At 62.3% G+C, this 18,791-nt stretch overlaps 1 protein-coding gene across 2 annotated transcripts; it reads left to right on the top strand.

Moving 5' to 3' along the window:
• Positions 1–1,128: 1,128 nt before the first annotated feature.
• Positions 1,129–17,280, top strand: PLCB3 (phospholipase C beta 3). 2 transcript variants are annotated; one of them, XM_082845794.1, is made up of 32 exons: positions 1,129–1,288; positions 3,993–4,070; positions 4,338–4,406; positions 4,496–4,636; positions 4,876–4,955; positions 5,067–5,120; positions 5,211–5,286; positions 5,394–5,494; positions 5,993–6,159; positions 6,233–6,379; positions 7,281–7,521; positions 7,726–7,810; positions 7,886–8,072; positions 8,856–9,061; positions 9,926–10,022; positions 10,103–10,187; positions 10,503–10,627; positions 10,945–11,099; positions 11,179–11,340; positions 12,000–12,099; positions 12,189–12,293; positions 12,526–12,617; positions 13,814–13,967; positions 14,053–14,088; positions 14,206–14,398; positions 14,817–14,958; positions 15,049–15,125; positions 15,238–15,327; positions 15,420–15,477; positions 15,752–15,838; positions 15,927–16,146; positions 17,234–17,280. In XM_082845794.1, the coding sequence occupies exons 1-31, from the start codon at positions 1,190–1,192 to the stop codon at positions 16,128–16,130; spliced, it is 3,693 nt and encodes a 1,230-aa protein (XP_082701920.1). In that variant the 5' UTR covers positions 1,129–1,189; the 3' UTR covers positions 16,131–16,146; positions 17,234–17,280. The 2 variants fall into 2 exon arrangements, with proteins under 2 accessions (XP_082701920.1, XP_082701919.1); XM_082845793.1 differs by lacking the exon at positions 17,234–17,280 and having other exon boundaries at positions 15,927–16,521.
• Positions 17,281–18,791: the final 1,511 nt, after the last annotated feature.

Genomic DNA, 18,791 nt, shown 5'->3' on the forward strand with positions numbered 1-18,791 from the left:
CAGAAGCAGCTCCATCTCTTTCTGGGTTTCTAGGTGACTTGGCTGGCCCCTCTGGATGAGTTCTACTTTAAACCTGCTGCTGCTACTGTCTCTGTATTGGGGGGGCTCCCACAGGGGCCCCCAGGCAGGAGCCCCCCCAGCCAAGCCCTGCGGGAGGGGCTGCAGCCCCCACCCATCTCAGTGCCCATGCGCCTTCCCTGCTCCCGTCCCTGGCATGCAGCAGATTTCAGGACACCTGCTGTGGGCCAGGAGTGGCAGAGCCTCTCCTCGACCCTCCTTGTTCGTGGACACCCAGGAGGCTTCTGACCCCTCTGGGCAAACGACCAGCTGTCCCCTTCTCAGTTTGCAGTCGAGAGCCCCGCAGGGACAGGCTCCAGGTTGAGCTGTGGGGGGTTGTCTGCGGAACAAGAAGGGCGCTGTTCCAGGGCTCGCTCTGGAAAGCCAGGGTGCTTGGGTCCTCAGAGGAGGCGACAGGCGCCGGGCCTCCCCGGGCTAGGGACGGGGGAGGGGCGCCCGCCGGCGGAAGGCCCATTAGCTTGCTAATTGCCCCCAGGGATGGGAGGGCGGTACCGAGCTGCTGCAGAAGGGGGTGAGGCGAAGTGAGGGCACAGAGGGGGGTGGGAGTGTCTTTTCCAGCGCTCAGCTAAGTGCTGCAGGAGTGGGGTGGGTGGCAGGTCTCTGCGCCCCCAGGCCCAAGTCCTGCTCTCCGGTAGTACCCCCCGCCCCTGCCCCTCAGAAACCTTAGCGGGCCGACCCCGGCCGGTCTTCGGCAGCGCCCTCTGCACGCAGTCCCTCCAGCTGCACCCCAACAGCCTCCCCGCTCCAAAGCGCCTTCCTCCAACCCCGAGCGGGTTCAGCTGAGCCACCCCCAGCGAAGTGCCCCAGTCCGGGCGTGCCTCTGCCCCATCCCTCCTCTGGTTGCAGTCGCCACCCCGGCCGCCAGGGGGAGCCGACGCGGGGCGGGCGGGCCCGACGCCGGGGGAGGGGGCGGTGCCGCTGCGGCCCCGCCCCCGCCCCGCCCCGGCCGGGCCCCGCCGATTCTCTGGTCTGTCCCGGACAGACTGGCGGGCGGGCGGGCGGTGACGCCGCCGGGCCGGAGCGGGCCGCGCGGGAGCGCGCGGAGGGAGCAGCGGCGCCGTCGGGTCCCCGTCGGGGCTCCGTGGGTCCACGACCCGCCCCCGGCCCAGCTATGGCGGGCGCCAGGCCCGGCGTCCACGCGCTGCAGCTGGAGCCGCCCACCGTCGTGGAGACCCTGCGGCGCGGGAGTAAGTTCATCAAATGGGACGAGGTAAGTGCAGGGGCCCCCTGCTCCGCCCAGATCCGGGGACTCCCTCACCCCAGCTCCGCCAGCCGCCGGGGACCCCCAGCCCAGACTAGCCTGGCCACCGCGCCCCCCCCCCCCACAATCCCAGCCTGGCTGCGCTCCGGAAACTTGAGTCCCCAGTCGTCCTCGTAATGAAGACTCTGTCCCCCACCCCCCACTCCCTCATCTACGGAAAATATGGCATTCATTCCTTGGCCCAGAGATTTCGAACCCCAATAAATTCCAGCCCCCCTATTTTCTCTGGCCCTTCTCACCTCTCCCGGCCGGTCTAATTCTGGTTCCCCCAACCCTGGCCTGGTCCCCAGACCCCTGCCCGGCACTGGACAGTCTGGCTGAAGAACCATGGCCCCCAGTCTGGTTCAGTGTACCCCCATTCTGAGTGGGTGCCTCTGGGACCCTACCCTTCCCAGTGCCCTAGTCTGAACATTCTTCTCCATTCATCACTTTTTCACCCTATTCTGGCTGGCACCCCTTTGCCCTGCTTCTGGATCCCAGCCCAGCGCGCTGCTCAGGTGGGAGCACCAAGTCACCCCCCCTAGTGGAGACTGTGCCCCCCCCAAGTTCCTCCACCCCGGGGGAACTTTGCTCTCCACTCCTTAGCATCGGGACTTTGAACCCCAATAGATCCTGACTCCCCCTCCCCACCACCCTTTACCTGACCTGCCCCTGGAGCTTCCCAGAGGCCCCGCTCCCACCTGCGGCTCTGCGAGCTGTCCTGCACCTCACCCTCGTTTACACACCGCCCCCTCCTCTGCCCCCTGGGCCCCTCCTTCCCCAGGGCTTTCCCCCCCGCCTGCCTGAGCTGCCTTGCTGCTCCTTTCCCAGACAAGCCGGAGGCCTGGAAGACTCGGCTCCTTTCCGGCTGGGTGGGGCGGGTAGGCGTGGGAGCTGGGGGGAGGGGCTTGGGGCGTGGCCTGAGGTAACAGGTGTGCCGTAGAGGGGTGCCCCGGCGCCCCTGGGGCTAGGGGAGACCCCTCCCCCCAGGCCGGCTTGAAGGGAAAAGTTTCTCCTTTTCCTTCCAGTGTGATAAACCCAAATAAGGAAGTGGGAACAGGGAGAGGGCCCTGGGGGTGGGGTGGGGGTTGCTGACAGGGACTTGGGGCCTGAGAACCTGGGGCCTGGGCTGCTTTTGAAGACCAGACCCCTGAGGAGGGGGAGAGGGAGACCCTGGAGGCAGTACCCACAGAACTCCCCCCTCATCACACTCCTGAGGGGGGCCCTGAGCCCAGGGCAGGGTTGGTAATCCCAGAGAGGGGCTTGGTGTCAGCACAGTGAGGTGGGGAGGCCCGAGCATCCCAACAGTTCCCAAGCCTCCTATCCCCTCTGCCCCCAGATCAACCTCCTGTCCTTTGTAAGTAAAGGCTGAGATGAGCGGGGCTAGTGCGGTCCCCATTCTCCAGAAGATGAAAACTGAGTCTGGAGAAGGGAGGCTAATCCCAGGCCCCACAGTGGGGTTGTGGCTGAGGTCAGGAGCTGGGAGTCTGGCAGGGGTCCTAGTTCCCTGCTTCCCAAACCTCGGGACTCTGGAGCCATACTGCCTGCATGCAAATCTTGGCTCCTCTTCTTGACGTTAGGCAAGCTAGGTAGTCTCTCTGTGCCTCAGTCTTCTCACCTGTAAGCTGGGAAGAACAAGAGTGCAAGCCTCATAGGTTGTTAGGAGGACTAAGTGAGCTCCTAGATATGGAGTGCTTAGACCCGGACCTGGCAAGCAGTAGGGGCAGCGTGAGGGTGAGCTGTTGTTACGACCATAGGATCGTCCACCGGTGAGCAGCAGTTTGGGGTGGCACCAAGGTGAGGCAGCGTCTTCTCTTGGCCTGGGCCAGGAGAGTTCTACCTGGAGCCACTTGGTCACTTGGGCCCTGGCCGAGTCTAAGCCTCTGATGACACCACCCCCTCCCCCACTGCTGCTGGTCCTGAGTCACACAGGGTGGCCCTCCTCAGAAAATGGGGCCAGTGCACCCTTTTCTACCCTCCTGCCAGCCAGGGCTGTTTGAGTGAGAACAGAATTCACTGTCTAGTCCTGAGGGCAAGGTGAGTCCCTTTCCGAGGGGACTTAGTCTGTGCTCTGTAAGGTGGGGTGAGCCTCGAAGCTGTGAGGCTCCAGTGGGGCGCAGGGTTGGGGGGGTAATGGACTTTGAAGCAGATGTAAGGGGTGGCTGGTCGTCATGGGGACCCAAGGGACACAGAAGGACCATGGGGGTCAGGCTTCCAAACCCTCTTCATTCCATAAATATTCCCAAGGGGGCTGTGAGGGTTTCAGCCATCAGGGAGCTCTCAGACCTTATGAGGAAACTGAGCCCAGGCTTGGGGTCTGGGGAGGCCTCCCCAAGGAGGCAGGCCAGGTTTCAGGGATAGAGAAGGAAGGGAGAATATCCTCGCAAAGGAACAATGATGCAAAGACTGGAGGTGGGGAGAGGGTAGTTAGTGGTCCACGTGACAGAGTCTTAGAGCAAGAGAGCAGTGGGGCTGGGAGGGGACTAGGACCTCAACTTTGTCCTGAGGACTGCAGGGAGCCACAAAGGACCTGTGGGCTGGCTTGAGGCTTCATTTTCACTACTGAGAGAAAGACTGGGTGGGGTGGGGGTGGGGGATGGCCCCAGGGTGTCCAGGGACCAAGCCTGGGCGGCAGCCCTTACCCCCTGACCCCTGCCGTCCGTCTCGTCCCCAGGAGGCCTCCAGTCGGAACCTGGTAACTCTGCGCGTGGACCCCAGTGGCTTCTTCCTGTACTGGACGGGGCCCAACATGGTGAGGGCGGGTGCTGATGCCGCTTGCTGAGGTCTAGGGCTCCCACCCCAGACCCCCGAAACCACCCCCAGCCCCCGCCCATGGGGGTGGGGCCCCGCTGCTGCCTGACCTCTCCCACGGTTCCCTGGACAGGAAGTGCTAAGGGCGGGGGCTGAGGCTGGGGCTCCAGCAGTGGGTGGACACTCCCTGGCCTGCGTGGGGAGCTTGGGGGCTCCCAGCTGTCACCCTGTAGCCTCTCAGACGTCCCCTGGCATCTGGTTTCCCCAGGAGGTGGACACACTGGACATCAGTTCCATCAGGGACACGAGGACAGGCCGTTATGCCCGCCTACCCAAGGTGAGTGATGGGGGCCCAGGACTCAGGATGGGAGTGAGGCCGTGGGGTATGGGGACAACCCTCTTCACCCTTGGCTCTCACCTACTCAGGACCCCAAGATTCGGGAGGTGTTGGGCTTTGGGGGCCCTGATGCCCGGTTGGAGGAGAAGTTGATAACAGTGGTGGCCGGGCCAGACCCGGTGAATACATCGTTTTTGAACTTCATGGCCGTGCAGGATGACACAGCCAAGGTGGGCTGGGATTGATGGCTTGGCCTGGGGGAGCTGCAGCCTCACTTGCTGAGTCAGCCATCACTTAGTAGGCACCTGTTCTGTACTAGGCTGTCCTCTGCCCCTGTTTCTAATCATCCTCTTACAAAGTGGTATTTGAGCACTTAGTGCGTACCAGACCTAGTTCTGGGCATGGGCTGTGGCTGGGCCAGCCCCTCTGTGCCCCCCTCACGCCCTCCCCCCGGATCCTGACCCCTCAGGTCTGGTCTGAGGAGCTGTTCAAGCTGGCTATGAACATCCTGGCTCAGAACGCCTCCCGGAACACCTTCTTGCGCAAAGCGTGAGCCCTGGGCCTGCCCCGGGGCGGCCGGGTTGGGGGGGTGCATCGGGGGCGGGGGGGGGGGTTCAGGTAGCTGTTCCCAGGGCGTGACCCTTCTACCTGTGTCCCCAGGTACACGAAGCTGAAACTGCAGGTGAACCAGGATGGACGGATCCCGGTCAAGAAGTGAGCGCCCCTTTCCCTTAGCACCTCCTCTGCTTCTTTGACCTTGGTGACCTTTGCCCCCACTGACCCTAACCCCTCCCATCTGCTCAGCATCCTGAAGATGTTCTCAGCAGACAAGAAGCGGGTAGAAACTGCGCTGGAATCCTGTGGCCTCAATTTCAACCGGGTGAGGGGGCTGGGGACAGGGGCTGGGGTTGGGGGGTGTCACAGTGGGCGCCTGCTCTTTGAGGGCTGGCTGTCCCTGGGTTCTCACCCTTCACTCCTGGCCCCTAGAGCGAGTCCATCCGGCCTGACGAGTTTTCCTTGGAAATCTTCGAGCGGTTCTTGAACAAGCTTTGTCTGCGGCCGGACATTGACAAGATCCTGCTGGAGATGTGAGCAGGGCTGGGCCTGCCTCCCAGCCCCCCATACGCCATGTCTGGCCTCTGCTGGCGTTCCTTCCAGTTCAAGGGAGGGGAATTGGAGCTGTCGGGGTCTCTGCGTGCTGGAGCTGTGCCTGTGCTCAGAGCTGCCTTGCCTGGGGCTCTGTCGTGGACAGTTCTATGCTGACCCTTGGTCACTGGGGCTGAGGACCCAGTGGCTCAGACGTGTGGTCGGTGAGGGCTGGAGCTGAGATCGGGTCCAGGATCTGGAAGCATGGTGTGGTGGGCCAAGCACTTGGTGGCTTCCAAAGCCCTTGCTGATACCAATGGCAGCACCAAATGGTTAGGAGGGCGGATGGGGAAACTGAGGCCCAGAGGGGCCAGCGACTTGCCCAAGTCCCAGTCAGAGGGTTCTGGAGCCAGACCCGGCCTTCTGACTCCTCGCAGGGTGAGGGTTTGGAGCAGGGGCTGGTGAGGCTGCAGCCTGACTCCACTTCCCGCCCGCTCCAGAGGCGCCAAGGGCAAACCATACCTGACACTGGAGCAGCTCATGGACTTCATCAACCAGAAGCAACGGGACCCGAGGCTCAATGAAGTGCTGTACCCGCCTCTGCGGCCCTCCCAGGCCCGGCTGCTTATCGAGAAGTATGAGCCCAACCAGCAATTCCTGGAGAGAGGTGAGCCGGCGTGGGAGCTGGGGGCAAGGCGGGAGGGCCCCAGCTGCCCCTGCTGACCCCACCCCGCCCCCAGACCAGATGTCCATGGAGGGCTTCAGCCGCTACCTGGGAGGTGAGGAGAACGGCATCCTGCCCCTAGAGGCTCTGGATCTGAGCGCAGACATGACCCAGCCGCTCAGTGCCTACTTCATCAACTCCTCACACAACACCTATCTCACTGGTGAGCAAGCCCATCTAGCATGACCTCTGCCCTCTGCCCTCTGGCCCTTAGACTGCTTCCCTCCTTTTGGGGTGGCCCCTGCTAGGGATACACGCCTGGAACAGACTGCCTGCCCTGGGGAGTGGGCTTCTGTGCATGGGTTTCTCGGGGTGGTCCAGGAGGCTTCCCCGGGGGAAGGGCTAAGGCCTGCATCTGCCCCGCGAAGGAACAGCCTGTGCGTAGGCCCGCGGGCAGGAGGCCCTTTGGTGCTCTTAAGCAGAAAGGCGGCTGAGAGGTCGGGTGGGGCGGGGTGGGGCAGGGTGGGGCGGGGACTGGGGCAGGTAGAGATGAGAGGGACCCAGGGGGCACAGAAGGAATGGGAAGAATTTGGACTGATCCTAAGTGCGTGGGAAGGCTTCTTGCAAGGTGTTTAGCAGGGGGAGGTGATGTGACCTGGTATGTTTTTAGAAGGATGATGCCAGGTGCTTCGCAGAGATTGGATGGGAGGCGGGGAGGGGCCTGCTGTCCCCAGGAGGAGGTGATGGAGGCTGTTCCAGGGCAGCAGCGGTGGAGGGAGGAAAGGGAAGCGAGGGGCCATGGGGGTGTTGGGGCTGACTCCCCGGTTCAGGCTGGTGGGATGGGGGTGGCGGGTGTTTATCTGAGAGAGGATGAGACCTGGAGGAGGAACCAGCCTGTCAGCCAGTGCTGGTGGATGCCGACTCTACCCGGCTTTGGGACTTTGCGGGGAGATGGTGCTGGTTCCACAGTGAATTAAGGAGTGGTCAGAAGCTGGCCAGACAGAGTGTGCCAGGGCCAGGCCACCCCCGGGGCTCTGCGTCCTCAGCATGGCCCGGTTCAGCGCAGGCCTGGGGAAGAGGGCGAGGCTGGCGGGGTGGCCGTGGTGACGGAGCCTCGCCCACAGCGGGGCAGCTGGCGGGAACCTCGTCGGTGGAGATGTACCGGCAGGCACTGCTGTGGGGCTGCCGCTGCGTGGAGCTGGACGTGTGGAAAGGGCGGCCGCCTGAGGAGGAGCCCTTCATCACCCACGGCTTCACCATGACCACGGAGGTGCCGCTGCGAGATGTGCTGGAGGCCATTGCGGAGACCGCCTTCAAGACCTCACCCTACCCTGTCATCCTCTCCTTTGAGAACCATGTGGACTCGTGAGTGGGCCCCTGACCCTGAGACCCCGATCCTGGCCTGGGGACCCCTGATGACCCAGAGACAACCACCTCACCATGGCACTGTTGGACTGCTCCTGTGACCTCTGACCCTGGGATCTTTCACTGACCCTGCCGGCCTCTGACCTACCCTGGGGACCTCAGCTTCACCCCAAGAACCTCTGACCTCTGACCTTGGCTCCACAGGGCAAAGCAGCAGGCCAAGATGGCTGAGTACTGCCGCTCCATCTTTGGGGACGCTCTGCTCATCGACCCCCTGGACAAGTACCCGGTATGGGGCTCAGAGCCGGGGCGGGGCATGGGGGTGAGGGCGCCCAGCAAACCCTGACCTGTCCGTGCCCACCAGCTGGCCCCGGGCGTCCCCCTGCCCAGCCCCGAGGACCTGATGGGCCGCATCCTGGTGAAGAACAAGAAGCGGCACCGGCCCAGCACTGGCGTTCCCGACAGCTCCGTGCGCAAGCGGCCGCTAGAGCAGAGCAACTCGGCCCTGAGTGAGAGCTCCGCTGCCACCGAGCCCTCCTCGCCCCAGCTCGGTACGGCCCTGGCCTGACCTTCGACCCCAGTCGTGACCCCAACCTCCCACTTCACTGAGCTCAGCCCTCCTCGGGGATGCTCTTTCTGCTCCCAGCCTGACCTCCCTCCTCACCAAGCCGCTCACCACCTCTCAGCTGAGTATGGGACCTCTGACCCCTGACCCCAGGTGCTCACCTCACTGAACTTCACCCCAGTTGGATTTGGCTCCATCCACCTCCTGACCCCTCAATCTCAACCTCCACCTCGCACCTCACAGAGCCCTCCCCCTCAACCAGGTTATGACTCTGAATTCTGACCTCTGACCTCAATCACCTCTGACCTAAACCACCTCTCTCCTGAGACCCCTACTGAGTCTACCCACCCAGCTGGTTCTAGTTTCAGCTCCCCCTGGACCTCTCACTTTACTGAGGTCCCGCTTACATCCGACCCGAGTGCTCACCTCACTAAGCGCCCTCACTGAGCCCTGACTTGGAGCCCCACCTTGTCATCCTTTACCCCCACCGTCAAGGCTGTTGTACCCCAATTCTCACCCTTCTGAGCCACGCTACCTGTCTCCCTGCTGGATAACTCTGCATCCTGATCTTTGACGTTTGATTTCTCTATACCACCGTTCGGTTTGATCCCATCCAACTGCTGAGCTCCCCCCGTCCCCCAGCCACACTGCCCTGAGAGTGCCCCTTGACTCCGTGAGCCGCCTCTACACGCTGGGCACAACTCCTCCTGGCTCCTGTGTGTCTGTGTGTGCCCTGACCCCCGACCCCCTGTGGCCTTGTCCTCTGCAGGGTCCCCCAGCTCTGACAGCTGCCCAGGCCTGAGCAATGGGGAGGAGGCGGGCCTTGAGAAGCCCAGCCTGGAGCCTCAGAAGTCTCTGGGTGAGGAGAGTTTGCAGCGGGGCCCCGATGCCCTTGGATCTGCCTACCGTGAGGATGAGGAAGAGGATGAGGAAGAGGAGGAACAGACGGACCCCAAAAAGCCGACCACTGATGAGGTCAGGCCTACAGGCAGGAAGAGGGGGTGGCGGCACATCTTCACTTCCCAAGTGTTTGCTGAGCCCTGACTGTGCCGGGCACAGCACCAGGTGCTGGGTCCGCTCGCGATCAGATGTTATCCCTGCCCTCCCAGAGTTCAGAGGGGGGTGTGTGTGAAGTGAGGGAGGGGTCTCAGATACACAGGCACGGAAGCAAGTGTGAAATTGTGTTCAGGACGTGGGCCGGGAGGGGGAGTCGGACCTCAGCAGGGGTGTTGGGTGAACAGACCTGAGGAAGAGGGAGCACCGTGCAAAGGCCCTGTGGCAGGGCCAGAGAGTGCAGGGGGAGGGGGCAGTGCAAGACGAGGGAGTGCTGAGTTTTGAGGAGAGAAGGTGACAGAAAAGGTCAATCATGAGATTGGGTTTGAGAGGGGCCCAGAGTGAGGAAGGGTGTGGGCAGCCATGGTCGAGCTCAGGTAGCAGGGGTTGAGTCTGAGGCTCTTGTGAGCCACCCAGTAGGAGATGGCAGGTGGTGGTTGGAAATGAGACTGGGGATGGAAATTTGGGGCTCATCTGCGTGTGAATAATTGAACCCCTGGGGTTGGGTGAGGAGTTCCAGCTTCCAAGGATCAGGGAGATAGAAGGCAAACCAGGAAGGTGGGGTCCAGGGCACATCAGAGAGGCCCAGAGAGAAGGCTGCGGGGCAGATGGGACCAGGACTGACAGGCGTGGCCAGGCTGGGGTCTTTGCTGGGAGAACTGGGCAGTGTGATTGCAGGGCTGGGAGGAGGGTCAGTGCCTCCTTTGTGGTGGGGGGCAGGTGAGGGAACTTCCAACTGATGGCTGGGGGCCATGGGACCGCTCACCCTGCATTTGGGGGCCACAGGGCACTGCCAGCAGTGAGGTCAATGCCACTGAGGAAATGTCGACGCTTGTCAACTACATCGAGCCCGTCAAGTTCAAGTCCTTTGAGGCTGCTCGAAGTGAGTGGGGTGAGAGGTGGAGGAGTGGGAGGGGGTCTGGCCCTGCCAGGCCTGACCCCCTCCCACTCCCCACCCCCCAGAGAGGAACAAGTGCTTTGAGATGTCATCCTTTGTGGAGACCAAGGCCATGGAGCAACTGACCAAGAGCCCCATGGAGTTCGTGGAGTATCCTTCCGCGTTGCTAGGGCTGGCGGGGTGGGGCTCCTCACTCGGAGGCTGGCGCAGATGTTCTGACCCCACTCGCAGCACCTGCGCAGGATCCTGATGCTCTTGCACCCCGGTCTGGGTTTTGAGCAGGCCTGGGAGACCGTGCAGGGCCTAGGCGGAGAAGCGGGGGACTGAAGGGGCAGCTTGAGCAAAGGCGGGGAGGTGGGTTCACAGGAGCTGAGGATGGGCCTGGAGCACTGGGCTCGAGGCAGACGGCGGCGCCGCCACCCGACGGGGCCAGTACCCGGCGTGGCCCCTGACTGCCAACCTCAGATACAACAAGCAGCAGCTCAGCCGCATCTACCCCAAGGGCACACGCGTGGACTCGTCCAACTACATGCCCCAGCTCTTCTGGAACGTGGGCTGCCAGCTCGTCGCGCTCAACTTCCAGACCCTGGGTGAGTGCTGGCCTGCCTTGACCTTTGACCTCTGGCCCCCGCCTCACTGACCTCTGCCCCATGACCCTGTTCCTCTTGACTGAAGGGGCCTCTGACTTTCTAATCCCAGGTCCCCAAACCCAGCCGAGACCTTGGCTGACCCTAACTCCTGCCCTTGGCTGACCCTAGACCTTGTCCACTCTTTCCTGAGTCTGGATCCTTGATGCCATTTGATCCGACCTGAACGACTCCTGGTCCCCCCTCTGCACGGCACTGTTCTTCCTGACTCCTGACCCCATCTGACCTGCTGACCCTTGCCCTCCCCCTGTTGCCCCCAGACGTGGCTATGCAGCTCAACGCGGGCGTGTTCGAGTACAACGGGCGCAGTGGCTACCTACTCAAGCCCGAGTTCATGCGGCGGCCGGACAAGTCCTTTGACCCCTTCACCGAGGTCATCGTGGATGGCATCGTGGCCAATGCCGTGCGGGTCAAGGTGGGGCCAGGGAGGGCTCAGGCCAGGGTGTCCTGGGGACGGGACTCTCAGCAGCCACCTCACCCTCCTGGCCCCCCAGGTGATCTCGGGGCAGTTCCTGTCCGACAGGAAGGTGGGCATCTACGTGGAGGTGGATATGTTCGGCCTCCCTGTCGACACGCGGCGCAAGTACCGCACTCGGACCTCTCAGGGGAACTCGTTCAACCCCGTGTGGGATGAGGAGCCCTTCGACTTCCCCAAAGTGAGCCTCGCGCCTGCGCCCTCCCCGGCACAGGGAGCTGCAACCCAGACCTGCCGGGCTCTCTTAGTGGGGGGACGGGAACCAGGAGCGTTGGTGGTGGTTGGGGATGTGAAGGTGGTTGTGCCCCAGCACCTCACGGCTGGGCCTGTCACTTCCAGGCCCCACCCCGGGTCCTGCATGTCCCAGCATCAGGCTCACACTCCCTTCCCTGTGTGGGGTGAGAGGAGAGGACAGGAAGCTGAGACAGCAGGAGGTCCCACAGCTCCCGTTGGCGCCCACCCCATCTCCCAGGCAGGAGGGACTTGCTCCAAGCTCACCCCAGCTTCTCCCTGCCCCCCAAATGGATGGGCCCTCTGCAGCCTGCTGGGGTGGGGTGTGGCCTCAGGCCCAGACGCATGCCAGTTTCTAAGCTGGCAATGACCAGGCCTGTCCCACCATAGCGATGCCTGGAGGGGTCCATCTGCCTGTTCTCTTGACTCAGGGCTCTGGTGGAAGCTGGTCATCCCTTTGGCGAGGTCACAGAGGTGTGGGTCCACCACTGGCTCAGTGACGATGGTGACTGATGGTCAGTGGTTGGGTCAGATTGTCCAAGGGCCCACTCTGGGTGTCGGCCTTGGTGGCTGTGGTCAGCTGCAGCTCAGACCAGTCTGGGCCCTCAGGTGGTGCTGCCCACGCTGGCTTTGCTGCGCATCGCGGCCTTTGAGGAGGGTGGCAAGTTCGTGGGGCACCGGATCCTGCCTGTCTCTGCCATCCGCTCAGGTGAGGCCACCTGGGCTCTGGGCAGCGTGGGGGGCAGGGTGTGTGGGGACCTATCGGGGCGCAGCCACCTTGCCCTCCCGCCCTCCCAGGGTACCACTACATCTGCCTGCGGAACGAGGCCAACCAGCCGCTGTGCCTGCCGGCCCTGCTTGTCTACACTGAGGCCTCTGACTACATTCCCGATGACCACCAAGGTGAGCTGGAGGGCGCTGGGGCGGGGCAGGCCAGGCAGGGTGGGGACAAGGACACCACCAGGGCCTGGGAGTGGCTGAGACTGGTGGCCCCAACTGAGGGTGGAAAACAGAGCTGAGGGGGGGGTTCTGTGCTCCCTCCGTCCCTCCATGAGACCAGAGCCGGGGAAGGCTGGTCTGGAGGCTGGCTCCGGGGGTGCTATCTCTGAGACCCTTGCCCTCTGCTCCCGCCCAGACTACGCAGAGGCCCTGATCAATCCCATCAAGCACGTCAGCCTGATGGACCAGAGGGCCAAGCAGCTGGCTGCCCTCATTGGGGAGAGCGAGGTGAGCCGGGGCAGGCCGGGGGCAGGCGGCAGGCAGCAGGGCTCAGGCTCACCCGGACCCTGGGGGCCCCTGCGGGTCGGCGTGTGGGTGGGGTAGGGAGGTGAGGGCTGACCTCTGGGCCCACCCTGCAGCCTTCTCTGCTCTCCTCCACCTGCACCGTCCCATGCCACTCCCAGCTGGTGGTCTGGCTCTTCTCCCCAAGTGGGGCTGTTCCCTGCCTGCTGCAGACGCTAACTTCATGCAGTTACCCACACCCACACCGTCCCTCCAACCCCGGGCTCCGCCTCCAACGCTGGCTTTTCCGCCCTGGTGCAGGGCAGCGTGGGGCTTCAGGGCTCCCTTGTTCAATAGGCTCAGCAGTCTCCCGTTACTCTCCACATTTTAAGGAGGTGGAAACCACCCCTTTTGCATGAGAAAGGCCTTCAGGACAGTCCTGGGCTAGAACTCTTCCTGCTGCCAGCGGGTTCGAGGCCAGGGTGCAGGGTTCAGCCACAGCCGCTTCACCAGGGCATCTGGAAATCCTGGGAGCCGGGCAGTGGCTTCTGTGGGGAGGGGTCAGGAGCAGAGGCTCGCCGCAGATCTAGACCCGGTCTCACGGGGCCCTGCGGCAGGCAGGGAAGAGAGACGGCTGCCTAGAGCTGTTAGTGGGAGAGGCTGGTGCCCACTCTGTGGTCACTTCCTTCATTGATTTAATCAGGAGCTAAGCAACGAGGAAGATGAGCAGCTGTGGGCAAGGGTGGAGGGGGACTTGGAGAGGGGAGGAAACGGGGCTGGGCTAAGGCTTTCCGGAACAATCTGGAAGCTCCTGAGCATATGCAGTGAGGCCTGGCATCCTAGAGACACGACCTCACGTTATCTTCTTCATGCCTCACGTGGAAAGAGGGGTTGGAAATGCTCATTTTCTACCTCTTGTTCTCATGGAGTTGTCCCAGCAGCCCCACATTACAGAGGAGGAGTCCAGGGCCAGGCAGGCTGAGGGAGGTTGTGAAGGACAGAAAGGTCTGGAGACGGGGAATTCCCTGGCGGTCCAGTGGTTAGGACTCCGCACTTTCACTGCTATGGGCCCGGCTTTGGTCCCTGGTCGGGGAACTAAGATCCCACGTGCCACGTGGCGTGGCCAAAAAAAAAAAAAAAAGGGTCTGGAGAGAACAACGTTTCTGGAAAGAGCATAGAGCATTCTACTTTCTCGCCCACAGGCTCAGGCTGGCCTGGAGACAAGCCAGGAGACCCAGTCTCAGCAGCCAGGGTCCCAACTGACCCCAAACCCCACCCCCAGCCCACTGGACGCCTCCCCCCGCCGGGCCCCAGGCCCCATCACCTCCTCCACCAGCACCTCCCTCAGCAGCCCAGGTGAGGGGCAGCCTGGAGTGGGCGCAGGGACATAGCTCTGCTGCTGGCTCCTCCAGCTTCTGACAGACTTGCTTCTGCTCTCCAGGTCAGCGTGATGACCTCATTGCCAGCGTCCTCTCAGGTAGGGGGCAGGGCTGTTCTGGGGGCGGGGCTACTCCTGGAGGGGGCAGGTGCTCCTGCAGGGTTGGTCTGCCCCAGCCCGGCCCGGCCCGGCCCATCTTTGCTCTGCTGCCCACAGAGGTGGCCCCGGACCCGCTGGATAAGCTCCGAGGCCACAAGGCCCTGTTGAAGCTCCAGAGCCGGCAAGAACGAGACTTTCGAGAGCTGCACAAGAAGCATCAGCGGAAGGCGGTTGCCCTCACACGCCGGTTGCTCGACAACCTGGCCCAGGCCCAGGCCGAGAGCAGGTGCCGGCACCGGCCGGGTGTCCTGTGAGTGTCCAGCCTGCCTGTGTGCAACTGTGCTGCGTGCATGGATGTGAATATGAGAATGTGTGTGCACATGGGTTTTTGCACTAGGTGGGCGTGGAGGGACGGCCAAGCGCTGCCCCTTGACCCCAGGGAGGAGGGTTTGGTGCGAGGAAGACAGAGGAATCCGGGTCCCACCCTCTTTCCGCCAGGGAGCGATACCTTTTTTGAAGTCCCCGTAAGAGTGTGTTTCCAGAGACTGTTGCCCAAACAGTCTCCCAACATTTGGGTGGAGCTAACAGGCCTCCTCATTGGTGTAACAGATCCCACCCCCGTGGGCTGGCATCTCCCATTGCCTGCTGGAGTATGCCCTGTCCCCCTGCCCTCCCAGCCCAAGTCCATGTGACGACCTGAGCATCACCCAGAGGGGTTCTCCCCACAGAGGCGGGGAGGACGAGAGGGAGGAGGAGGAAGAGGTGAAGAGGTATCAAGAGTTCCAAAAGAAGCAGGTGCAGTGTCTGCTGGAGCTGAGGGAGGCCCAGGCGGACACAGAGGCCGAGCGGAGGCTGGAGCACCTGAGACAGGTGAGGGGGACGTGTGGCAGTGGGGGAGAGACTGCCTCCTGGACAGGCCTGTCACAGCCCGTGTCACCTGTTGGCCACCTGTGTCTATAGGCTCAGCAGAGGCTCAGGGAGATTGTCATGGATGCTCACACCACTCAGCTCAAGAGACTGAAGGAGATGAACGAGAGGTGAAGGCAGGGGATCTCATGGGCAGACGGGGGATACTCCCTGGTGCCAGGAGGAGGGCAGAGACCCCAGTCCTGCCATTGAGGCTTCCTCTTCCCCCACTGGCTCCTCCAGGGAGAAGAAGGAACTGCAGAAGATCCTGGACAGGAAGCGCCACAACAGTATCTCAGAGGCAAAGACCAGGGAGAAACATAAGAAGGAGGCGTAAGGGCATCAGGGCCGGGAGCCATTTGGGCGCTGGGCAGGCCGGGCCGGGTGCCTGGGCACTGAGCCCATCCTGCCTTGCTCCTGTGCAGGGAACTGACAGAGATTAACCGTCGACACATCACTGAGTCGGTCAACTCCATCCGTCGGGTGAGTGAAGTTCAGGTGCCACCCTAGCCCACCCCTGTTCCTTCAGTCATCGTAAACCTGTATCCTGGGGGCCAGCCTGGTGCTACGTTGCCCTAGAGGGATTTCTAGAGCCTTTTCCTTTGGGTCTGGAAGGTTTGCTATAAGAGTCATCTCAGGACCCTGTGGCCACACAACTCCGGGAGCCTATGCCTGCCTGACTTCTGTGCCCAGGCAGAGCCCTGGGGTCCGGGCCCCTTCCTTAGAGACCCTTGGCTGAGCCCTTGCCCCCCCACAGCTGGAGGAGGCCCAAAAGCAGCGGCAGGAACGCCTTGTGGCCGCGCAGCAGCAGATTCTCCAACAGCTGACAGAAGAGGAGCCCAAGGTGAGGCCTTGGATGAGGGGCAGGCAGGCAGCAGGTAGGCAGGGCGCCAGGTGGCCTGGCTTTGCCTGTGATACTCTTCTTCCTGCAGCTGCTGGCCCAGCTGGCCCAGGAGTGTCAGGAGCAGCGGGAGAGGCTGCCCCAGGAGATCCGCCGGAGCCTGCTGGGCGAGACACCGGAGGGACTGGGGGACGGGCATCTGGTGGCCTGTGCCAGCAATGGTCACACGCCTGGGAGCAGTGGGCACCTGTCCGGCGCTGATTCGGAGAGCCAAGAGGAGACTACGAAGCTCTGAACTGGCTGAGCAAGAGGTGGCCACCAGGCCAGGGTGGGCACTGGGAGGAGGGCAGGAGGCTAAGACACTAAATGCTTTTTTTTTATTTTAAACTTTTTATCTTTAGAAATTTTATTTTTTTAAACTGGGGCGAGCACCCCACACTAACTCCCTTCCTTCACCCTCCTGGGGCCCCTTTAATCCCCAGTCCCTCCTTCCTGCCCTCAGTCCTAGGGGAGGTGCTGGGTGGGTCACTGTGGGCCAGAAGGGCCTCGCCCCCAGGACACCCACACCCTAGAGTGGGACTCATTTCCCTCACTTCCCCAGGGAACAGTGGGTGGAGACTTCGAGCTCCGGGAAGTCGGGGTCACGTTCTTTCTCTATCCTTTGGGGATTTTTTTACATGAATAAAAGTGGATTTCAGGGACCCTGTGTGCAGCGTGGTTTGGGGTGGGGCAGTGCTGGAGAGGACTCGGGCCCTAGATCTGGCTCTGCTACTTCTGGAGCCTCAGTTTTCCCATCTATAAAATGGGATTGTGGGATTGAGGTCAGGCCCCCAACAAAGGGTTGCTGGGTTTCAATCTTGAGACCTCCTTGCCCAGGAACTGCCTGCAGATCTTCCCAGTGACCTGACATCAGAGGCCCTCTGGCCTCCCCCAGGCTTTCCTGCCTCTATGCCCTCTGCCCTGGGCTATCACTCCTGCTCCCCCCTCCTCCCACCACCCCACCCCACCCCACCCCACCCCACCCCCACCCATTACTGTTCTCCCTCCCGGGCTCTTCTTGTCCTCCCTTCACAGAGGCTCAGGCCTCTGCTTCAGGAAGCCTCCCCTGCACCCTCTTCCTGTTGCCTGATATGACCCAAGCACCCAGCATCTTCCGCTGAGGCTGCTCTGGGCCACACAGGCAGTTGACTGTATCGGGGGATGGACCTGTTAGGGGTGGAGCTGGGCAGCTCAGAACCTGCCCAACATCAGGGGACCTGGGCTCTCAGCAATAGGTGGGAAGTGGATGAGCCTGGAAGTGACCTTGGGAGAAGGGAGGCTGACAGTCACAGACACAGGGGCTAGGAGACGCAGCATCCCCCTCATCCCTGTGAGGGAGACGTTATGCCTGTTTTGCAGATGAGGAAACTGAGGCCACAACTAAGTCAAGACGTCCTGACCTGGAGGCAGGGTGGGCCTGGACCCTCTATGGCAGACTGTCTTCGGCCAGCCTGGAGGACCTGCTCCATGCCTCCCCCTCGTGCCCTGGGACAGCGTGGAGTGGCAGAGACCCCGCAGCGAGGGTGCGGCTGGGCTCTGCAGCAGGGTCAGGCTGCTCCATGCCTCCCCCTCCTGCCTGGGACAGCGTGGAGTGGCAGAGACCCCGCAGCGAGGGTGCGGCTGGGCTCTGCAGCAGGGTCAGGCTGGCACTTCTTCAAGGCCTCTCCCAGCTTCCTGGCGCTTCCCGGGCTGCCTCCCTCCTCCAGAGGAAGGCAGCCTCTTATCTGAGCTTATCTCCTGCCAATTGAGGGTTTTCTTTCTTTGTTTTTGCTGCAACCTCAGGCAAACAGATGGGGTGGGGAGGCCAGAGAAACAGGATTTCCAGAGCGGGGCCTTCCCAGGGCTGGGGACCTCTGCTTTGGGCGCTGCTGCCTTAGGGTCAGTATCATTGCCCGGGTCTTCCCTGCTTCTGTGGTCAGGTCTTGTCCTAGCCCCAAAGCTGCCCCGTCCAGGCCCCTGAGCAGCTGACTTCCATCTTCCTGACTCCACACATAAACACTACACGTCAGTCCACAGGTCCTCAAAGACCAGGCTAAACTCCAAACTCCTGGGCATGACATTCCGACCCTTGAGAAGCCTGGTCTCTGCAGCTCCCCCATCCTTCCAAGGGTTTACTCTTTCCTCCACTGGGAATGACAGCCCCCTCCCCCATCTCAAGTCTCAGCTCTAGCTCACCTCCTCCCTGAAGCCGTCCCTGACTTTACCCTGCCGGAGGGAGCCGCCCTCAACCCGCTTCCAGGCCCCTGTTACAGCACTGGCTGACAGTAACTCCACTGTGAGAGGCTGGCTTTCCCCTTGCCAGGAAGCTTGGGACAGCAGGGGCTGTGGCGTAATTCATCTCTGTGTACCTAGTACAACGTGCTGGCTTGTCTGTAGGGGGCGCCAATAAATCTTTCTGAAATTGAGCTCTGAGCTCTGCTCCCAGGTCCTGGTGAAGCTTCTCGGGTTCCCTAGCCATCGCTCTACTCACAGCCCTGACCCGAGCGTTCCACCCCCTCCCCCGCCCTACGCGTCCAGCCAGTTCCCTGAGGAGCGCTGGCCCCAGGCCGGCCACACAGTAGCTGCTCAAAAGGACTGACCCAAATAGGAACAAATGACCCTCCCCTGGGGGACTGCGGCACGGTTTGCAGTGCGTGGAATTCCGGCGGCCAGCCGGCCTGCAGTTCCCAATTACCATATTAGAGATAAGGACCTGGAGGTCCCCGAGGTCCGGTCGCACTCCGCTTCCCGGAGGCCAAGCAGCCGTGGCTCTGCTCGCCGCCTCAACCCCTCTCTGATCTCGCTCCCATGATGTCACTCAGAAACAGCCTCAATTTCCCTTATATATAAAACGGGGGCATCTTTTGAAACTCTTGTCAGTGCCACCGCTCCCCCTGCCCGCGAAGCCCCAAGCGACGGACATAGGAGACTCCACGGC

The sequence above is a fragment of the Leucopleurus acutus genome (genome assembly GCF_964270905.1).
Source record: "Leucopleurus acutus genome assembly, chromosome: 8".
NCBI lineage: Eukaryota > Metazoa > Chordata > Mammalia > Artiodactyla > Delphinidae > Leucopleurus > Leucopleurus acutus.

Bases quoted from the DNA above. Each gene is read 5' to 3' on its own strand.
- PLCB3 (XM_082845794.1), top strand. From the start codon at position 1,190: ATGGCGGGCGCCAGGCCCGGCGTCCACGCGCTGCAGCTGGAGCCGCCC. The intron at 9,062-9,925 runs GTCAGGCCTACA...TGGGGGCCACAG, and splicing joins AAAAGCCGACCACTGATGAG to GGCACTGCCAGCAGTGAGGT. The intron at 15,126-15,237 runs GTGAAGGCAGGG...TGGCTCCTCCAG, and splicing joins CTGAAGGAGATGAACGAGAG to GGAGAAGAAGGAACTGCAGA.